A 23,779-nucleotide genomic window follows, 5' to 3' on the forward strand; every position below is an offset into this window, starting at 1 on the left:
GCACGTGCTCTATTTTCAGTCAGGGTCCAATATGTAATTTGCCAAAAGCCCAAATGTGGAATCACGGCTATTTTGATTCCTAACATGTTTTCTTCCTTAAAAAGGACCAAGTAGATATTTAAATAAGGAAATCTCCATGTGAGGTCGTCTAAACTAGATGAGTAAACTTACTCTAATTGTAATATATAATGTCGTTAAGCACTATAATATGTCTCCTATTAAGGTCATAATTAAGCTGCTGGTTCATGCATGTATTAACACATACTACACCTTAACAAAAGCAGTTTGAAACCTACCAACTTTGTCAAATGTATCTCACTTGATTGAGATTGTATAATTCTTAATTTCTTTCCTGTCATAGTCACCCTGCACATTTTCCTACAATAAGACGCGAATATTGAAAATATATATATACATCCATATTTACATTTATTATACATGCACACAGTGGCGGAAGTAGGATCTCAAAAAAAAATAAGTTAAAAAAGATTGTAGCTAGTGGGAATTGAACATATAATAACCTTATAAAAGTTTTGAACCCCCTTGACCACTAAACTATACTTTTGGGTTGTGTCAAAGAGATTCAAAACTTAATATATAGAAGTAAAAAACAAATTTTATCTTATCTATACGATGTAATTTTCGACGAAGGGTGAACCCCCTTTCGCCCCCAAATCCGCCCCTTCATGCATACACTCACGTACACACAAATAAACACACATAATAGCATGTGCACATATACGTGAATATAGGCTTGAAATACTCACGCAAGACACCAATTTATTTCAAGTGTGTAACGATTTCGGACTGAAATTTATTCTTTTCAAAATTTCAGTCAATGTGTAATACAATGGTCATGAATTAAAGCAACGACCCAATATATTAGGTATTGACCAATCAAATATTTGAAATATTATTTGTGCAATTTTTTTTCTACTATCCTTAGAAATGTATGGTAGAGAGAGCATATTATTCGTTCTGGAAAACGATACATAAAACCAGAAGCTTTTTATTTTCCCTCTTTTTTCTCTGCTGGTTTGACTCGTAGTTCAAATTGGTTTGACTTAAACATTAGCATTGACTAACCTTAAGTAAGTTGTTAAACATTGTCCAGAACTTGCGGTAGTCCAAACTTACTATTTTAAATCTAAGATCTTTGACCCTTGGAGTAGGTAGTAAATGAGCTATACGTTTGTTTCTTTAATCCTTTTAATTTTTTTTTTTGACATTATAATAATACTAATTTAATTTAATTTAATAGTAACTGTCCACTAGCAAAAGAATGTGACAAGATAAAAACTATTTAAAAGGTTATCTATAAAATGCTCGATTGGACAAAAGTAGAAGTTAAAGATTATACAATGTTTATGAATATTAATTATGTACATTATTCTTATAGCTTGGGTGTTTTATCCTTCTTTAATTAATTTCGAGTCGTAAAATATATACCATTAACTTAAGAATATATATATATACACGTTAAATACGTACCTTTACACTAAGACTCAATAGGTAAATAGTTCTAATATAATTGAAAAGTATAGTATCTGCATCTCTACTCCAACTGCTTCACATTGTGCTGGAAAGATGAGAGAATCAGCTGACGTCATACACCAATGAGTTGCTGATTCGATGAGTTCCTTTCTTATCTCTCAATTAAATGACAGAAATGTTATAGTGGCACACATTGCATTTATGGACTATCAATTATGGAGTTGGACTTAGTTATGAACAAAAGTAATTTATGTACTCTTAGAAGACAATTTAATGGGACTATACACCCCCCACCCCCCACCCCCCCACCCCCACCCCTCCCTTACATTGGTTAGAGTTTGGTTTCCAAATATTCTATGAATCCAATCACTATATGTGTCTTACCATCAGTATATGATCAGAGAATAAGTCAAAATTTTAAAAGTAAAATTAAATTGTACTCCATACTGTATTAAGTATTCTTATCTTTGTTCTTTTGGTGGTCAAATAAAAAAAATATGATGTGTTCTTATTTGCATCAGTATATGGGACGCATTACTTGTTACATGATTAACTTTATTATCTCAAGGAAAAGTCTTATCTCGGTAAATTACTATATAGCAGAGCATTCACGAATTACAAAGTGTAAGAAGGTTGATTTTCCTATCAAAATCAGAGATGACTTTTTCTAGCTTATAGAATAGTTGCAACAACAACCATTCTTTAAAAATATGGAACACTATTAAAATGGCTATAACTTAGCATTGTGTTATTTTCCCAAGAAGAAAACTAAACTTGATACACTACCAGAAATTATAACAAGAGAATACGATTCATTTTCTTATGCCACTTAAAAAGCAAGAGGAAAACCAAGTTGCATGATATTGAGGTTAAGATTTGTACGTAGACACCATTTATAACTCTATCATGTTATATTTAGTAGGTGCAGGATTCAAATTCTGCTATAGGTCCTTCCTCTTTTTTCCTTGCCCTTTTCTCCATTCACGGGCCCACCCTTCCTTCAAAAAATTTCAAAAACAAACAAGCCGTTATTTTCCTAATTAGGTGTATGATGAGCAAAATTAGTTTCAAAGAAATGCATAAACAAAAATGAGGAAATGAAAAGGATAGTGGCTAGTTCAAGAGAATAAATCCACAAGTATTGAGTATGACCCGCTCTATTAATCGATTACGCGTCTTGGGGCTTTGATTGTGCTTTCTCCTGCTTTTTGAATTCTAATTTCTTGGCCGTGGAAGAAATGCTGATTTTGAAGGAACAAAATGTGGAGGCAATTTTGCAACTTGACCTGGTCTGTATCTTGCTACTTGACCTGGTCTCTATCGATCCAGACCATGGACGGGTTGAGATTCAATTGCCCCAGGCCTGCTTGGAGCCTGGACTATCAAGGCCCAATAATGGGGGATTTGCACAAATATGATTATTTCGTGCTATCATTTAATTTTTTATTCCATGAAAAGAAGTTTTGGGAAAATAACCCCACAACAGAATTTTGAAGCACGATGGTCATCATGATTCATAATTAGGGTACGATTTTTATTAATAACAAGTTATGATAATCGTCAGGCTTTCTAACCAAATTTCGGTGATCACCATAACATGATGTGTATGAACTATGAACATGGTAATCATCATGATTTTGTCACACATTCTTACGGATCACCAGATTTCTGGTCATCGTCAGAATTTTTGACCAAAATCCTCATGATCACTATAACACGTCGGGGAGAAATTTTCCAACATGTTATTTTTTTAAAATTAATCCAAATTAGCTTCAAATGATTTTAAATTTGATATACCACATTCTACCACCAATCGCAATAATTACCAATAGATAGATTCAATCTAAATCTTCAAAGTAAATAGACTCACACTATCTTCTTCAACATATATCTTTTCAAGCTCAATAGAACCCAACAATGGTGGTTTTAAATTTTCTCCAATCAAACAAATTTAAGTCATTATTTGAATGCTCAAAATTTGTATATTGGAATAAGAAGAAGAATAAGAAAAAGATGGATAAGGAGGAGGAAGAAGAAGAAAGAGCATGAGAAGAAGGAAAATCTTACGGCTAAGATTTTCTTATGGATCAAATAAACGGTGATCATAAAAATTTTCGTCTAGCGTAAAATTCGTGCAATAATATAGTGAAAAAGGAGAACGGAAAAAATGATTATAAATAAAACTTATTGCTTTGTTAGATTTTTAACATTCTTAGTTCTGATTTTCCTAATTATAGCATATTCTTATCTTATTACCAAGGATTGTGGTGAAATAAATAGAATTCCTCCACTCTTAATTAAATATCTCTGGTTCGAGTCTAGAGTATAAAAAAATTCTTGTAGGGAGCGATTCCCCTTTAATGGATCTTATGTGACGCAACTTCGAATTAGTTTGGCCCAAAGCGAGTATTGAGTAATGTGCATCACGTGGGAAACGAAAAAAGCATTGCATAGGGTAAAATTAGTTTATAATAAATAGTCGAATGATAGCACGACACGTGGAACGTAGACAAGCAAAAGACGAATTAAGTAACAACCAGTACGGGGGGACAACAACTGCAACTGACATCGGATAGACCCCGAAGGGAGTATGTTCAACGGGAGCAGATCAAATATTTATCATCGGATAGTATTCAATGAAGAATAATCTCTAACATCAAATGGGCAGCCGTTGCAGAGAATATTTGCATTCATGGCATGCCGTTACATATTCAGCAATGACTCATTTATTATCATTTAAGTAGGGTTTGATCCTAGGATCTTGTTTCCCTAGGTATAGCTATAAATAGCAGGCTCAACAGCCATTGTAAGACACGAAATTCTTGGCCAAACATATGTTGTATTCAATTTCCGCTTCCAATTAAACAACTTTATCTGCTCTTCTATATTGTTCTCATTTCTATCCTCTGAGATGTTGTTCTGGGATCCAGGCTTGTCATCTTATTCAATTTTAATCACTAAGTCTTACTTTTAATCTTATTTATTTATTATTTTTTGATCAAATTATTTCACTTGTCTATAAATCACGCAATAAATTTAATTATACCGTTTTACGGGTAAATAATTTGGCGCCCACCGTGGGGCTTAGACAGTTGCGTAATTGCTTTGATCCTTGCATTTGTTACTAACTCGTTTGATTTTTTCTTAGCAAGAAATAAAAAATGGTAGCTAATGATATCAACATCACATACAACATTGAAGGACACGCGAATTTGCCTCAACATGAAGATTCAACAGCGACACCCTCAACGAAAGGGACGAGGCAACCCCGGTTCGTGAAGGGCAATACCCCCGGCATGTACGGGAGCCAACTGCCGATGACGTAGAGGAGCAACACGTTGCAAAAACAGTGAAAATCCTGAGAGAGCAACAGAAAGCTATCATGGGCCATCTCTCAAGGTAGGATTGGATGATGACGGAGATGAAACAAGCGTTGTCAAGAGCTTCCAATAATGCAAATGGAAGGGGCCCAGTTCTTCCGGCCTGACGTTCTTGCAAATTAAACGGCTCAAAGAGTTTATAGCAATACCCCAAGGGGTGAGGTCAGTTAGGGTGAGGTCATTTTTGACGGTGCCGAGGGGGCCGATAGCAGATCTAGTAACAATAATGGGAATGACCCCATCAAAACCGAGATTATGAGATTTATGAAGAAAATGAATGAATGGATTGATCAAAATGCGAAGGAATTTCACATCTGAATGGATCAGATTCCGGGCGTACTACCAGTTTTGAAAGGCCAGATTTGAAAAAATACACTCAATTGCTGTTTAAACCAAGCACAGCACCGAAGTTGAATCCAAAGAGGTTCAAAATACCACATACCAAAATAAAATGGGACTTCGGATTCACAAAAGCACGTCACAACCTATACCACATCTATAAAAGGGAACGATTTGGCTCAAGATGAGATCGAATCAGTCTTATTGAAGAAGTTTGGTGAAAACCTCAGAAAGAGGGCCCTAACATGGTATTCACCCTTACCGGAGCATTCAATTGACCCTTTTGAATGCTTGCAGATTCATTCATAAAGGCTCATGCCGGGCAATGAATGTCCAAGCCAAGAAGGCAGACATATTTAGGATCACGCAAGGTGAGTCCAAATTGTTGTGGGAGTTCGTGATTAGGTTCTAGAAAAAGAGAATATTGTTACCGGCTATACTAGACGAGCGGGCAGCGGAGGCGTTCACAAAGGGTTTAAATCCAAGGAGTTCTGACGCCTCCCGAAAGCTGAAGGAAAGCCAGCTCGAATTCCAAGCGACTACATAGGTGGATATCCATAATCGTTATGAGTCGAAAATAAGGATAGAAGGCGATCAGCTCGGGTTCCCGACATCAACCAAGGGACAAAACCGAGATAAGAGCCAGGATAAGTTCAAAAGCAATTTCGATGCATATCGGTGATCTTCTAAAAGTCGTTCCCTTCCATACGAAAGAACCGAAAGACGCGGCAATAAAGGGTTCCGGTCCTCGGATAGGTTCCCTCTTGATAGAAGAACTGACCGTGGCCGAAAAAATAGGCCATTACAAGAAAAAGATGTATTGGGGCCCGAGATTCCACATATCCCAGGTTGTCAGATTACAATTTCAACATCAGCATAATTGAGTCGGTATCAGTAATGAGGAATATCAAAGAAACACGATTTTTGAAGCCAATCAGATCTGATCTCAGCTAGATGGATCCTAACTCATGGAGCGAATATCATGGGACTCACGGCTGACATCTGCGTGAAGAACAATTATGGTCATAGCCGGGAAAATTCGGAGCCCTCGAAGATAGTAGAAGTCTCCCCTCGATTGACTATCAACATGATTTTCAGAGGTAATAAAATTAATGGCGTAACCCTCTCGACGGCCAAGAAAATAAAGATATCAGTAACCTGTAACAAGAGACTCCGGGAAGTCACGGAAGATGATAACACCTTCACAGAGGAAGACGCCGATGGACTTCTTCTGCCGCATAATGACGCCCTGGTAATTTCTCTCAATGTCTTAGATTTTAAGATTAAACGTGTTTTGGTTGACCCATGACGCTCATTTAATGGAGAGTGCCAAAACAAGTTAAGTTAACTGGAAGAATCATTCTGGCATCGTTGGATTTAACTTGGCAAGTGTGATAACACGAGAAGAGATCCTGCTACCCACGAATGTCGAAGGGGTAACTAAGATCACCTTATTTGAAGTGGTAGACGGTGACATGGGTTACAACATAATCCTCGGAAGATCATGGATACATGAGATGAAGGTTTTGCCCTCAACGTATCATTAACTCTTGGAATTCTCGATCCCGGAAGGATTCAAGAAAATAAAAGGAGATCAACCGGTAACAAGAGAGATGAACACAATGTCTATTTCCAGCAACAAAGGGAAGGAGCCCAACAAATAGCAATTACAGGAACCGACGCCTTCTTCCTTACCAAATGAAGATGATAAAGACGAGGAGTCATCAGAATCTCACCAGGTGCCGAAATACTTTCAGGTACCGGAAGAGACAGATACAACCAAGTCCATTGCAGAAGAACTCGAACAAGTGAATTTATTCGAAGAATTCTTAGAAAGGAAATTTCACTTGGGAACCGGACTCAATCCCGAACTCAGGTCAGGATTTATTAATTTTCTTAAGGCTAATGTCGATTGTTTTGCATGGTCAGACTCGGATATGAGATGTATCCCATTAAAGGTGGTCGTGCACAAGCTAAGGCTGGATCCGAACTTCTCACAGATAAAGCAAAAGAAACGCCCAATAACCGAGGTAAAAACATGTTTGTTAAATAAGAGGTAACATGACTACTCGACATCGCTTCAATCTGGGAGGTAAAGTATCCATAATGGTTATCTAATATAGTTGTAGTTCTAAAGAAGAATAACAAGTTTAGAATATGCGTAGATTATAAGGACTTAAATAAGGCATGCCCTAAAGACTCATTCTTATTGCCAAATATTGATCAAATGATTGATGCAATAATCGGGCACGAGTTAATGAGTTTCTTTGATGATTACTCTGGGTACAATCAAATCAAGATGAACTCGAAGGATCAGTAAAAGACTTCGTTCATAACAAATTCTGGCAGATATTATTACAATGCCATGCCATTTGGGCTTTAAAATGCTGGAGCCACTTATCAGAGGCTCGTGAACAAGATGTTCGAGAAGCAAATAGGCAAAATAATGGAAGTGTATATCGATGACATGTTAGTTAAGTCTTTGAATGCAGGAGATCACTTGAAACACCTTCAAGAAACCTTCGGTATCTTGAGGAAACATAACATGAAACTCAACTCGAAAAAGTGTGCGTTCGGGGTTGGTTCCGAAAAGTTCTCGGGGTTCCTAGTCTCGCAAAGAGGGATCGAGGTAAATTCCAACAATATCAAAGCCATAAAGGACATTCCGGATCAATTAACAAATATAAATGAGGTACAAAGATTAACTGAAAGGTTAGTAGCTTTAAGCAGGTTCATGTCAAGATCCTCGAAAAAATGTCATCAGTTCTTATCACTTCTGAAAAAGAAGAACATTTTTGAATGGACTCCGAAATGCCAAGAGGCCTTAAAAGACTTGAAACAGTACCTATCAAGCCCCTTGCTACTGTCAAAATCAAAGGGGTAAGAGCCGTTTTAGTCCGAGAGGAAGAAGATACACAATTTCTTGTCTCTTATGTTAGTAAAATATTGTCAAGAGTGGAGACTCATTATCCACACCTCAAAAAACTAGCCTTAATTCTCGTAATCGCCTCTTGAAAGCTTAGACCATATTTTTAATGCCACCTGATAGCCGTTGTGACAACCTTTCCTTTGAGGAATGTTCTTCACAAGCCTGAGTTGTCAGGTCGTTTGGCTAAAAGGCCAGTCGAAATCAGCGAGTTTGACATTGAGTATAAGCCCAGGAATGCGATCAAGTCACAAGTTTTGAACCTACTTTGTGGCTGATTTCAGTCCTGGATTAATGCCCTTAGCTGCCAAAGAGGCAGTACTGGTGTCAGAAATGACATCAAGAGTTTGGACCTTGTTTAAGGATGGAGCTTCCAATATAAAAAGGTTCGGGCTCGGGGTGGTTCTAGTCACGCCTTTGGGAGAAACACTGAGGCAGACCATTAAGATTGTTCTATTTACTAACAATGAAACCGAGTATAAGGCTTTGGTTACAGGACTTGAACTGGCCTGGGGACTTGGCTCCAAGGTCATCGAGATCAAATGTGATTTCCAGCTGGTAGTAAATCAAGTGTATGAGATTTTTTGGTACAAAGGAGGAACACATGCAACAATATGAGAATATGCCATTAAGATTATTCCGTTAACTAATAATGAAGCCGAGTATGAGGCTTTGGTTGCAGGACTTGAACTGGCCCGGGGACTTGGCTTCGAAATCATCGAGATCAAATGTGATTGCTAGCTAGTAGTAAACCAAGTGTACGTGAGTTTTAATATAAAGGAGGAACACATGCAATAGTATGTGAACAAGGTCTAGGCATTGCTTTCACGATTCAGGGAATGGTCGATCATACATATTCCGAGAGAAGAGAACGTGGAAGCGGAAGCATTGGCTAATTTGGGGTCGTCTATGGAGATGAAAGGATCTAACTCCGATACTGTCATTCAACTTTTACATTCGGTATTGGATTTGGATGGTTATTATGAAGTCAATACAACCAACTTAGTATGAGACAAGAGGAACGAGTTCTTCAAATATCTTTGGCATGGCAAATTGTTCGAAGACCCGAAGGCGTCCCGGGCACTACGCACCAAAATGGCTCATTACTGCTTCATGGATAGGAAATTATACAGAAGATCTTACCATGGTCCATTGGCCCGATGTCTAGGATCCTAGGAGGCGGACTACGTGATAAGTAAAGTCCATGAAGGAATTTGCAGGAACCATTCCAGTGCATATTCGTTAGTACTAAAATTGTTTAGGGCAGGGTACTATTGGCCCACGATGGAGCAAGACGCAAAGACGTCCATTTAGAAATGTGACAAATGTCAGTGCTATGCACAATTGGTATACCAACCGACAGAACTGCTGCATTTGGTACTCTCCCCGCGTCCATTCATGAAATGAGAGATGGATATAATTAGTTCATTGCAACCGAGTCCCGGAAAGGTAAGATTCCTTTTAATTTTAACTGATTACTTTACTAAATGGGTTGAAGCAGGTCCTTACCAAATGATCGGTGAACGCAAAGTGGTCGACTTTCTATGGGACTACATAATCTGCTGATTCGAGATATCGAAGGAGATTGGTTGCGATAACGAACCACAGTTCATAGGCTCAAAGTCACAAAATTTATGGAAGATTTGAAAATCAAGAGAATTACATCCTCATTGTATCATCCAAGCACTAATGGGCAGGCAGAGTCAACCAATAAGACGATTACCCAAAACCTCAAAAAGAGGTTGTAAGCTGCTAAAGGAAAATGGTCCAAACAAATACCGGGTTTGTTATAGGCGTACCGCACGACAGAATGTTGAGCATGGGAGAAACACCTTTCTCTCTCGTATATGGCATAGAAGCTCTAATACCAGTAGAAGTAGGGGAGCCAAATTTACGATTTTCCCGAGAAAATAAAGAAACAAATAATGTGGCATTGCTGATAAAGCTGGATTTGCTCGATGAATGCAGGGACTTGGCGTACGTGACGATGGTAGCCCAAAAGAAAATGATGAAAAGGTATTATAATTTGAGGGCCAATCTCCGCTACTTTAAAATAGGAGACTTGGTTTTGATAAAGGTGACTTAGAACACTCGATAAATCAATACTGAGAAGCTATGTCCAACATGGGAAGGTCCCTACCGGGATTCAGCTGTCACCAGTAAAGGACCATACGAGCTGGAAAATAAAGATGGAGTCAAATTGCCCAGCAACTGGAATGCGACTCACATCAAAAGGCATTACTGCTGATGAATCATATCAATACTGGAAGTATGTGCTACACTCTTTTTCCCTTTACCCAATTTTTTTCCCAATTCAATTTTTCTGGCAATGTTTTTAATAAGGTAGCAACAAAAAACGTACTACGAGAAGAGCGTCATTGACAAGGTTAAGAACTTTGAATGACAAGGAATTGAAATAATAAACCACTATTGTTAAATAATCATTGGCTCGATGGCAAGTTCCTAATGGGAAATAAAACTTGCCATCGAACCAAAGACTATTTAACCGTTCACGAGTTGTTTCCACCAACGAAGCAAGAACTCCATTGTTCCAATTCGCATACTTCACATTCTAACACTGGGGTAGAGGGGAATAGTGTCAGATACAACAACAAGAATGCCACAAAAATTGAGGATTACGAGAATCAAGAATAATAATGTCTCATCGGGGCTGGGGACTGCATGGTCAGCCCCGTAGAAATAAGTTGTGCAAGTTGGCCACATGTATTTGCAATTTCTCTTTTTCCTTTAGCAAATGAATGCCTACGAACTTTTAAATATAGAAGGAATAAAAAAAAGTCCTTTTATTTTTATCCTGTTTCTTGTCCAAATGATGAGTTAATTTTATCATTTAAAAGTTAACAAAAAACTTCAAATGCTTGTGCCAGAATGAAAATGAGACGTTCTATTCAAAAGCACAGTAAACATAAGAGGGCCCTCTCTTATGAAACCTTTATAGTAAAGGGTTGATTCCGGAAGAAGTCATGCAAGGAATAAGAAGCTATCAGATGAAAGTATGCTCGAAGCTTTAAATAATTCAACGCAAAGAAAATGTATCTTGCACGACACTTGAAGCAAAGTTCTTCTTTATTTATCAAAAGTGCCAAAATCGATGAAAGGCTTGGCATAATTACAAAGTACAAAAAAATAAGAAGGGGGAAAACAACAAAAGGAAAGAATCTAAGCATTGTCATCGCCGGAGCCCGGGTAGAAAGAGGCATTTGCGAACCCCCGGTAGAAGAGGGTGGATCAGCTGCCAGTTCGGAGCCTGGACCTTCATCATCATTCTCTTCAATTTCATCCTCGGGTCCTTAATACTCGGAATCGGTGCTCGAAGAGTTAGTTGTAGCGGGTCGAGTAGGGAGATGTTTTCGAGCAGTTAGCTCCAGTTCTCGAGCCTTATCGATGCAATCATCAATATCAACAATGCCCGCTTTGGCCTGTTCCAAGATTTTGCTTCTCATGTGATACATAGCATACGTCTTCTCAAATATGAGAGAAGCCCCTGGGTACTGAAGCTTTGTCTTAAGTCTATCAACATCGGCCTGAAGACCGTCCCTCTCGGATCTCATGGCACCGAGGCTAGAATCAAGATCACGGGTTTTAGATAGATGAATCCAATTTTGCTCCATGATCTTCTTAAATCTCTCCTACATTCTGGCCCTCTTCTCCTCGGCAGCATTGACCTCCTCGGTTTTGGAGCTCAAGGTTGCCTTCAAGTTATTCACATGTTCCTCAGAGGAAGACTTACGCTCGGCAGCAGCAAGCACATCATCTTAGAGCTAATCCCACTTAGCCTTAGCCTTAGCCTCAGCCTCTTGGAATTGTGCATGTAATTGAGTGGATTCTTGGTTGTGGGACATAACTTCTTGTTCGCTTTGCTGCAACCGGGACTTAAGCTCACCCGCCTCAACAGCCTTTTCCTCCAGCATCGGGAGACGTGCAATAAGTTGGTCTCTTTCGGCCAACAATTGATCTTGTTCAGAGGCGAGACCTTGCTTATCGAGGATCAATCTCTGCTGACCCTCAAAAGTAAGAAAATTGGCTGTAAAAAGAATATCAAGGTTAGAAATCATGTTACAATAGATAAATAGAAAGCAAGTGATAAGAAAGAAAGTATGGTACCGCTGCCGCATTATGCATAGCATTATTCAACAAATACTCCCTCGAAATAGAGCATATTTTCTTCCTATCTTTCTCTGAAGCCAACGGCTTCAGGTAGTTTGTAAGCTCTACTGGCATGGATAGCAGATGGCACTCCTTCGAAACTAAAAGAGTAGCACATCTCCTCCCCCGGGGATCTGGGGAAGGGGGTGAGTAATTGTGCCCCAAATTTCAGTGGTCGGGAGAACGGGGAAGAGAAATACCCTCCTTTCGAACGTCTGTTGATGGTGGCCTGGAGAAGCAACAGTGGGTGCTGGTGGTGAAGGTACAACTGGTGTAGATGAGCGTGAAGTTGTTGGCGTTAAAGGTTGAGAAGAAATAGCAAAAGGAGCAACACTAATTAGTGGTTGCTCAGTGTTCGAAGGCAGAAGAGGCCTGGGGTCCGAGCTCCTTAGACCGGAGACAGTAACGGGACTTGGAAAGTAAGAATCAACATCCTCCACTATATCTATCTCGCCCCAAAGTGTTTGGGCATCATCTACGATAGAGTTTTGAAGCTCTCCCAGCTGATCATCCGGTCGAGCTGATGCAGTTATTCTTCTTCTTTGGAGGGGATCCACTTCAGCACTGGCTTCTCCATCTTCTACAATAACCACTGTGGTCGGATCAATTGTTGTGGTCTTTATTTTCTTATTCTTAGTCCAGCCGAGGAAGAACATCGCCTTTTTGGTTTCTTGTTCTCTGGCTGGGGACTCTAGAGGAAGCACTCTCACCGAAAGCAGATCCGCAGCACTACTTTGAGCAAGGACACTTTGTAGCCCCTCGCGACCTCCGCGGGGTCAGCCAAAACATCAACCTCAGGGCAAGTGACAGAGCCTTCTGGGAATCCTGAAAAAGCAAAACATGGAGTTAGCAAAATTACATATGTTCATACAAAGACAAAAGGAAAAAAGATTGAGTTTACCATAGTTATTGGCCTTCCACCCATATTTGGGACTCATTTCCTTCCACCGGCGGGATTATGGTGTTGTAATGTCCAGAATCTTCTGAACCCACTGGTTCATGCCTCGAACCCTTGGTGGTTCCCACTAGGTAGCTGAAACAAAAGAAACGAAGAGGCTAACAATAACGGAAACCAAGCTTTTCATGAAGAGAAGAAAATGAATCAAAAACTTACGAAAATGGTTCCACGACTCAGGAAAAGGTAGAGCTATGGCCAGGATGATGTCCCTAGTGGCGATGATGATAAATCGTTCCATCCACCAGCGATCATTGTCATCATCCACGCTAGTGAGAGGAGCGTGATTGCCACGCTTTCTGAAATTTATTACTCCCTCACGAAATATTTTTGAGGAGTAGAGATTCATCATGGGTGCCACGATTAGGGTTTTCCCAATCTTCGTGCACAACTAGCGTAGGAAAGCCACCATTCGTTGTATAGATAGGCCTACTTATTCCAAGAAGACCTGGTACTGGTGACAAAACTCTAAAATTATGGGGCCTAGCCCTTCACTCGTCCTCAAGAAAAATGGACCCAAGGTGAAGGGATACGTATAGACATACATAAAACCCTTCTTGGTGAAGGTAACCCCATATATCATATCCAGAGCGAGGATGCCAAGGTTTAGGCATATGCAGTCCTCCTTTACAGCAGGAATACTGGAAGGGCAAATAGAGGAGGGTTACCTACTAACGACTCAAATCCGTGGAGACGCGGATGGAATCTTCTCCTGGAAGTCATTGACGATACTCAGGTGTTTGGGTATGACGGTGTTTATAGTGGAAGGCTCAGAATCAACATTAGCTTCTTTGCCTTTGTTTCTCTTCGGGCCTCCACCGAAGAGAAGATTAGAGTTTCTAAAAGATGCAGTATAAGAAGCCATAGTAGTAAAAAGACAGTAAATATTTTAGAAAAAGCTATAGAAGATGAAAGTTTTATAAGCAGGAGGAGGTTGAATGCATAAAAGGTGATAAACTTATGGAAATTTTGGAAGTGAAAGAGGTAAAATGATGAGTAGAAATTAAGATATAATCGGCAAAAATCGTGGTCATGATTATCTCGAGAACCGGCAAAAATATTACTAAATCGTGGGACAACACGTGTTCGGGGTATTAAATGTGAGAAGACATGCGTCCTTTCAAGCGCCAGAGATTGTTCGCCAACTTTTCGGTGACATAAGGATATGTCACCGAAAAGCAGGGGGACTATCTGTATAGGGTAAAATTGGTTTATAATAAATGGTCGAATGATAGCATGACACATGGAACGTAGACAAGCAAAAGGCGAATCAAGTAACAATCAGTACCGAGGACAACATCTGCAGCTGACATCGGATAGACCCCGAATGGAGCATGTTCAACGGGAGCAGATCGCATATTTGTCATCGGATAGCATTCAATGAAGAATATTCTCTAACATTAAATGGGCAGCCGTTGCAGTGAATATTTGCATTCATGGCCTGTCATTACATATTCAGTAATGACTCCTTTATGATCATTTAACTAGGGCTTGATCCTAGGATCTTATTTCTCTAGGTATAGCTATAAATAGCAGCCTCGACAGTTATTGTAAGACACGAAAATCATGGCAAAACATATGATGTATTCCAATTCCGCTCTCAAATAAACAACTTTATCTGCTCTTTTATATTGTTCTCATTTCTGTCCTCGGAGATGCTGTTCTCGGATCCATGCTTGTCATCTTCTTCAATTTTAATCGTTAAGTCTTATTTTAATCTTAATTATTTACCATTTTAGGATCAAATCAGTTTGCTTGTCTATAAATCACGCAACAAATTCAATTATATCGTTTTACGGATAAACAAACATGTTCTCGTCTTATTTTGAAGATCAAATACTTATGCTTGATATTGATAACTACAAAAAATTAGCTTTTAAATAACCTGGTAATTTATGTTATCCATGTACATAGGTTAAACTTTATCTCTGTTGTAAAGCAACTTCACTACTATTATTTTAAAAATATAAATTCCTTTAATACCAACTATAATAGTTGTGAGATATATAACATTTTTATATAACTTTTAAATATTTTTAAATTTTATATGTTTAAAAAATTTAAGAAAGCTACCTTTGAATTGAATTTACTCATACATTCTCAATCGTGTGTGAAGCAAATAGAGGATGACATAACAAAAGAACCTTCTAGACGAATAAACAGAAATGCGTAATTTGCTTAGATTTGTAAAGAGTCAAATCAAAAACTAATATTACTAATAAGACCAAGGTTCAATAGAATCACTACCATTGGAATAATGAGGCAGGCAATTAAACCCCAAATAACTGAAAAAAATGTATAATTCTCAATTCAAATGGCTCAAAATAAGGCGACGTAAGATTCTACAGACCACTTCATCAGTAGGGCCCACTGGCTTTTGTGAACATCTTTTATTCAATTAAAAAATTAGACCTCGTGTCAGTAACCACATCCATAAACTCTCTCTAAAATATCTCTGCTTCCACTCTCTACTTGCCACGATGTTCTTTCACTCGGATTATTCTTCTGCTGTGGCACTGTCCACGTCAACCTCTTCTCCTCTTCTATCCACGTGGACAATAATTTCTCACCGTCGATCTTCTAAACTACCAATCTTAGCCGTTGGATAGTTACAAAAAAGAGCTTGTGGACACCGAAATTCGACTTGTGGACACTGAAATTCGAGAGGGTATAAATGTTTTTGAAAATAAATTTATTTTCTTATTAACTACTGCATTTTGTCATTTCCATTTTGAGCCTCTCAAGTTTCCACTACGATCGCTGATTCTAGAAAAAATAAAAAATAAAAGTTTCCACTCCGACCAGTTTCTCTACCGGAATCTTCATCGCCGGCCGGGATCAGACTCGTTATTTCGACTGAGCTACGTTTCAGGTGCGATACATTGTTTCTGATTTATACTGCTACAACTGCTTAAGTTTATTGAAAGTAAATATTTTTTATTCATAGGTGGTGTGAAAAACAGGAAATATTAATTCTTTAGAAAATAATAAGATTTGCGATTGTAAAGTTGCGTGACTCTCGAAATCGAACCATCTTGTTCAAGATATTCCTTTTAACAGAATCTCAGAATTGGAAAAAAGATTTGTAAATAGCTGCGGAATTCTCTGTTAATAAACTTTAGTTTGTTGATTCATTGAGCTGAAGCTTCTTTAGGAAACAAGTAGAAATAGAAGAAAATAGTTCAAGTTCTAAAGAATTTCCTTAACTGTTGTTTAGAGGTTGAGATTAAATTGATCTCTCATATATTTAATAATGCATGTATATTGGATTTTACAGGGAAATTGTTTGAGAAAAGCTCTATTCTTCATTGAGTAAAATTTTGATAGCACAACTTGGCATGGGAGTTGTGACTGTTTCTAGCTCTGCTTCTCGGAGTCCATTGGGATTGAGCACAAGTTTTTCTGCTCATTTATGTCCACTTAAAAGGCCTGTAGTTGTATCATTTAAAAAAGATAAAACGAAAAAAACAACTTTAGTTGCACCTAAGGAATCCATATCGTTGCCTATAGAAACATCTAAAGAGAATGAAAAGAGGTCAAGACGAGTATCTAAACGTACTGAGAGAGTGCATGCTGTTTCAATTGATATTGAAGCATCTCCAAGTACGTTAGAGTTGGACTATAGTGAAGCTGCTGCCAAACTTGAAAGTATCTACAAGCGCAGTCTGGAAACAGATAGTTCCGATACAGAAGCTAAGGATCATCAAATCGTGAAGAGAAGGCAAAGGACGAGGAAGAGAATTATAGAAGGCAATGAGGAAGCGAAGAAGGGAATTGCTGATAATGTGGTCAAGAATCGTCGAAAGAAGTCAAAGCGGCTGAATCTTGACCAGAGGATTGCTCTGCTAAAGAATAAAGAAGGTGAATTGGTTGCTTCATCCCAAAAAAGAGAACTTAAAGAGGACACCGAAGATGAAAAAATTGATAAGCTTGTCAGAGAATATTCAGGTGCTACTGACTTAGCGAGCTTAGACTGGAAGAAAATGAAGATCCCTCCAGTGCTTCCATCTTCTGAGCATGCGTGGCTCTTCAAGTTGATGCAACCTATGAAGGTACAAACATTTTCACTGTTAACGGAAAAAGATTAAATGCGAAAGGAAGTTTCTGGAGAACATTTGCTTATTCATGAGATTTTAGTATTGCTATTGTTGTACTTTATGATTGAGAATCAGTTGTTGTAATTTAGGCTATCCTTCAAGTGAAGGAGAACTTGCAAAATGATTTGGGGCGAGAACCAACTGACGCTGAAGTAGCTGAGGCAACAAATATCGATGCCTCCGAACTACGGAAAAATTTGGAAGTTGGTCGAGCTGCCAGAAATAAGCTGATTAAGGTACTTACTCTTCTTTACTTGTCAGACCTTCTTGATGTGCACCACAGAAGTTTAATTTATGCCTCAAGCAAAAGAACACTTGTTTCTGGTTTTATAAACTGAGTTAAATGAATCTGATGCAATCTGTTTTTTCATAATTCCTCGACATGAATTTGTTGTTACATTGAAAGTGGTCAATCTTGACGTGTACTGCTCACAAACAGTAATATGTGCAAGGTAGTATTACATGTTATAAAGCACAGTTAATTGTATTCTGTATTTTCTTTTGAGTATCTTATAACCTTTAAATTCTTCTTACTTGAGTCTATGCCCCTGAGAGGGGAAATGAAGATAATACTACTAGTGTAACTTGAACTACCCCACATTCTTGATATCATCTAACTTTCTTATGCATCCACACATTATGTGAGGTTTTAGTTTTATAAATAACTCACCTTTGCAGTCTTGTTTGGTTGCAGCACAATCTACGTCTTGTTTTGTTCGTGATAAACAAATATTTTCAAGATTTTGCTAATGGGCCAAAATTCCAAGACCTCTGTCAGGCAGGCGTCAAGGGACTAATTACAGCTATTGATCGATTTGAACCTAATAGGAAATTCAGACTGTCAACATATGGTCTTTTTTGGATAAGGCATGCCATAATACGTTCTATGACAACCTCAAGCTTCACCAAAGTCCCATTCGGGCTTGAATCTGTAAGTTCTCTTTCTTCTATCTGCCAGTGTTTTTCCGTTTCACTGTTCATCCATCAAAGAACCATTTTCTTTCTTCTGTCACTCTCTGGAAGCTAAATGATTTCTTGATTTGGTGAAAAGAAAAGCATATTATCTCTAGTTATGAGACATTTTCAGTTGGTGAAAGAAAATCATTTGTTGACCTCCAACTGTGCTTTAATGTAACTTGAAAATGTACAACCAATGTACTACTATATCTTTTTTAAGAGAATATAGCAAAATTTTGAGTCAACGAACTGTCTAAAGGAATGGGTGAAATGGAAAATACTTTAAATAGCTGTAAGTTCTTTTGTGATCCCGTTAGGAGTATTGCTCTCTTCTTTAAAGAAATATCTAATCTTTACTCATTTGGTTGTACTTGTCAAGTAGTCAGTGAAAAATAAAAATAATATCCTTTTTCTGATTCAGATCAGAGTAGAAATTCAGAAGGCCAAATTGCAGCTGCTATTTGAGCTTCAGAGGATGCCAACAGATGAAGAGATAATTGAAAGAGTTAGACTTTCCCCTGAGAGATACCATGAAGTGATGAAAGTATCAAAACCTGTCTTCTCTCTCCATGCAAGACACATGACGACCCAAGAAGAGTTTATTAATGGAATAACTGATGTAGATGGCGTAGATGGGGTTAAGAGGAAGCAACCAGCTCTACTCAGGCTTGCTCTTGATGATGTGGTAATGTTTTGTCCTCTTTGCCTTTATGTTTGGTGTTGAACCTGCTTCTCTGGTTAAGAGTTTTGCTTTTTGTTGAAATAATATCACCAATTTTTGGATATGGTAGTTTTCAAATTTCATAACCATTCAAAATGGTTATTGTCCAGAGCAATAAGTAGTGTATTTATAGGATAAGCCCAAATTTAAAGCATATAAAATAATAGAAATTGCAATTAAATTGTGTAATGATTTATCCCTACTTCAGAGTTGTCAGACGAAATTATTTGTGTTTTTTTCAAATGATAAAACTCATAAACGTCTTGATGAGTTTATTATAGAACTTAGGAAAAGACAAAGGGTGAGGAAGGAAAGGAAAATAGTTTCCTCGTAGTCTATAGTGTTCCTAGTTGAAGAAAAGTTCCTTAATTGGTAAGAGCTCCATTATGCTGAATATGGAAGAAGATCCATAAAGCTGTGGTGAAGCAATGGAGCGACTTCTAGAGGTTCAACATTCTGTAAATAGATGGGCTCAATTCTGTCGAACAATACTTGGATTCTAGTAGATTAACTTCTGAATCAAAGGTAATTGGGTGCAAATGGTATTATAAAGGAAATACAATTCTATTCATTACAATGTTTCTAGGCTAAGTTAGTAGTCAAAGAGCAAAAAAAACAAAAGCTCTAGATTGTTTTTTATATATATGCACCAGTGACTAGGATGACTTCAGTAGAATTTTCGTAGCTTTGGCATCCATTTATAAGTTTCATGTTGCACCAAGTGAGATGTTAAAATGACATTTTAAATCATGAACTCATTGAGGAAGTACATATGAAACAACCAGTTTTAGACTATGTTAAATGAAACTGTTAAAGGTAGGTACCAGTATGGAGGTGTGGAAGTATCTGGAATGGTACGTCAAGTTTTTTTTAAAAATAATTGTTAATGTATTTTGAAGAACTCACATCTTATCAGACCATTTAAACATAAGTATGTTTAGACAAATGAAGGATCCGTTTAAGTTAGTTTGTGTTGCCTTGAAATGAAAAGAAAGTTAATAAAATATGAAGTACGCGTAAGCAGTGGATAAACAGAGTTGATGTGGTAATCATGTCAAACAGATTTACGCACAATAATGCAGGTGTGCGTATTTACTCCAAAATTTGGAATATATGGATTAATTATTTGTCTATAGATGGATGATTCGTTAATCTTTGAATGAACTTAAAAGGTATTGTGAAACTAAGGTACAAGGAGTAATTATTTAGCAAAGTGCAAGGGTATATCTCGGCAAACTTTAAACATCAAGACCTTTCGAATAAGAGGTTAGGGGTAGTCCATTGTTGCTAATTGTAGAGTAAGAACTTCGTTTTATATTGAGAGAGTTATTGTCTTAATCCGTTAGAAAACTTGGTGTGAGGGCAGTTATCTTTCTTAAGGAAGTGAATTATCATAGCTTGAATTTTTTTTCCACATCCACCCTTTTCTGTATGCCGACCATCCACATAAGTTTCCAACAATACCTACTTAATCCTGAAGGGAACACTACAGTATTAGGCTTTAAATCCAATCCCAATCCTCTGACCCTTTCCAAACAGAATGGAAGATGCAACCCCCCCCCCCCCCCCCCACAACCACCACCACACACACAGAGATTTTTTTGATACAAGAGTTTCTGCTACCTCAACAAATTAAAAATAAGGAGAATTTTTAGAACATTTCTTCGTGTTTGAATCTGTTCTCTTTCCCATATGATGGTTCTCTGGACTGCAGTGACCTAACCATTTTCCTTGTGATTTAATCTATACTCTCACCCCTGCCCAAGAACAAATTTTTAAAGATAAAATGAGAAATACCATTGAAGGAAAAAAAAAGGAAAAGAGAGATATTGCTTATGTATCATGGTAATTATGATTTTGTTTTTCCTTGTTTAATAATTGATTATGCAATTCCAGTTGGATTGGTGTTGTTGAAATTTGATTAAATCAAGGGAAAATGGTCAAATATACCTCTATACTTTGATATATTGTTCACATATACCCCTTCGTTATACTATAGGGCCAAATATACCCCTTCCGCTATACTTTGGGTTCAAATATACCCCTCATTTAAACGGAGGGACACGTGTCATCGTCCTATTGGCCAATTCTAAATATCTCCTAATTAATTAAAAACACACATTACCCATTTTCGAAAATCAATTTTCTAAAGCAATTTTTTTTGTAAAAAATGGAAAAAAATGAATTTGTTTTACTAAAAATTGAAAAAAACGAAAACATTTTTTTTTTCAATTTTTACAAAAAACTTGCTTTAAAAAAAACTGAAAAATATTTTCTAAAGCAAATTTTTTGTAAAAAACTGAAAATTAGTAAAAAAAACAGCGTTTGATGGAAAAACAAAATTGCAAAAAACAGTGTTTTTACTAATTTTCTAAAGCAAACGCTGTTTTTTGCAAATTTGTTTTCCATCAAACGCTGTTTCTTTTACTAATTTTCAGTTTTCCAAAAAAATTGCTTTAGAAAATATTTTTCAGCTTTTTTTTAAAGCAATTTTTTTGTAAAAACTGGAAAAAAAAATATTTTTGTTTTTTTCAGTTTTTTGTAAAAACGTTTTCAGTTTTTTCAAGTTTTTACAAAAAAAAATTGCTTTAGAAAATTGATTTTCGGATATGGGTAATGAGTGTTTTTAATTAATTAGGAGATATTTAGAATTGGCCAATAGGACGATGACACGTGTCCCTCCGTTTAAATGAGGGGTATATTTGAACCCAAAATATAGCGGAAGGGGTATATTTGGCCCTATAATATAACAAAGGGTATATGTGAACAATATATCAAAGTAGAGGGGTATATTTGGCCATTTTCCCTTAAATCAATTGCATCACTTACGTAATATGCCCACAAGCAAATATATTGATGAAACTGGCATCTCTTTTTGATAGAGGCCTTCATTATGAGGTTATCTGTCTTTCAAAGAGAATCAGATGCTAATAACACTTCAAGGAAAAGTAATGGAAATTTCTGGCACCGAAAGGGCACTAGGAATAGATTTGCTGAAATATTACTTGTAAATCTTGAATCTTAAGATATACCTTGCTCTAAGTGAAAAGCATTTTAAGTTTATACGTTTCAGTTTGTTAAACTTGGAGGTTTTCAGAATTTCTGCACTATTGATTTTGGTTCTAACAATAAATCACGTTCCTCTTTTGCCAGCTTGATTCTCTTAAGCCCAAGGAGAGTCTAGTAATCAGACAAAGATATGGACTTGATGGCAAAGGTAATAGAACATTGGGAGAAATTGCGGGTAACCTAAATATTTCGAGAGAGATGGTACGGAAGCATGAAGTGAAGGCTCTCATGAAGCTCAAGCATCCAACTCGAGTAGATTATCTTCGCCGGTACATATTCTAAAGAAATCAACATCATTTGGTTATTGCGTTGGAGACAATTTACCCCTATTCCTGGATCAGCAATCTTGCCCATACTGTATAATAGCTGCATGTACACTAATCATTTGTACCATAGTAATAACTTTACATCCTTTTTCACTAGACTCAAAACCAAAATATTTTAGTACACACACCCTGTAAACAACATATTTATCTTTGTTTCTCCTTACAGTGAGTTTGAAACAACCGATCTGTATATTTGCGACATGAATGAAAATGTTTCTCTCAATCTTTGTGGTGATCTTCGATTGTCCTAATTTTCATGGTGGTGTCTGATTGTATTAACCCTTTTTTCTAGACAGTTATCAATTAGGATTGATTATGTCATCAGATATGCTTCCCTTGCCCGGCACACTAAGTTCTTAGTTCAGGTATTGGTAAAAAAGGTAACTTTCTGACTCTAACTTTACATTTTGCGTAACCAATTAGTTGACTAAAAGCAGAAGGGAAAGAGAAATAATGTACAAGTATCTGCTAGTGCTTGTTGCCTCTGTTGTCTCAGGGTAACTAGGGGTGAAATGATACAGGTATATCTGCAGTGATTCAGAATAGCACTGCTAAAAACTAGTGCAGGACCGTCATCCATAAAGCCAATAGTGAAAATGTGCAAGTCCACATTATGATTATAGAATTAAAAAATTTGGTCCAGTGCATCCTATCTAAATGATTGAGCAGTATAATAAACCATGACAAGATAAGGAAAACGGATGAAAGTTAGATTTTCAAATAGCTGCTGAATGCATTAGGTTGGGGATCTCTGCTATATGAAGGGATATTATTGCTCTATGATTGTCATATTTTAAGCAGTTGTTTATTGTATAATGTTGGGTGACATGTGCCATTGACTAGGGAATCGTAATGAAATTATACACATGTAAGTCGATCATCTTTGTTTTACACATCTGATTCTGCATCGGATAAGGGTACTGATGCCATGAATGCCTGGAATGATATCATTCTCAAAGCTAGACAATAACAGCACCGACTTTACGAAGTTAGAATCTAATTTTTGTGTTGGTTTTCTAATTCATTCGTGAATAATAAATGAACCCGTAAAAAGATATTCTAGTTGCTTCAAGCTTTTCCGTCAGCGGTTTATGTAGTGGTCGGCCTTATAAAGCTTGCTAAACCTCGCTTTCCTCTCCCCTTCACTTATTCAGTGGGAAATAGTCATTGACATGTTCTAGAGAAGAGACTTGACCGAGTCTTTGTCCATCGTTGTGCGATATCCAAAACTAAGCCAAATGGGAACATATACTTGGCTAGTTTTTGTGTTGGAAGACGTTATCTGAAGCATATAATTTTGTTTCTAATTGGCCTTATCTCAAAAGCATTTCCCTAACGCACTAGACTC

At 37.4% G+C, this 23,779-nt stretch overlaps 1 protein-coding gene and 1 long non-coding RNA gene across 2 annotated transcripts; one reads left to right on the forward strand and one right to left on the reverse strand.

Annotated features, from left to right (window-relative positions):
- Window positions 1–2,131: 2,131 nt before the first annotated feature.
- Window positions 2,132–3,682, reverse strand: LOC104096902 (uncharacterized). Its single transcript, XR_686444.4, has 2 exons — window positions 3,365–3,682; window positions 2,132–2,492 (listed from the first exon to the last, which is right to left on the reverse strand). It is a non-coding gene; the product is annotated as an uncharacterized lncRNA (long non-coding RNA).
- Window positions 3,683–15,959: 12,277 nt separating this feature from the next.
- On the forward strand, window positions 15,960–22,654 carry LOC104096903 (RNA polymerase sigma factor sigE, chloroplastic/mitochondrial). The gene is made up of 6 exons (XM_009603355.4): window positions 15,960–16,133; window positions 16,539–17,313; window positions 17,448–17,594; window positions 18,053–18,289; window positions 18,737–19,000; window positions 22,190–22,654. The coding sequence occupies exons 2-6, from the start codon at window positions 16,600–16,602 to the stop codon at window positions 22,385–22,387; spliced, it is 1,560 nt and encodes a 519-aa protein (XP_009601650.1). The 5' UTR covers window positions 15,960–16,133; window positions 16,539–16,599; the 3' UTR covers window positions 22,388–22,654.
- The last annotated feature ends 1,125 nt before the right edge of the window (window positions 22,655–23,779 follow it).

Source organism: Nicotiana tomentosiformis, chromosome 3, assembly GCF_000390325.3.
Source record: "Nicotiana tomentosiformis chromosome 3, ASM39032v3, whole genome shotgun sequence".
Classification (NCBI taxonomy): Eukaryota; Viridiplantae; Streptophyta; class Magnoliopsida; order Solanales; family Solanaceae; genus Nicotiana; species Nicotiana tomentosiformis.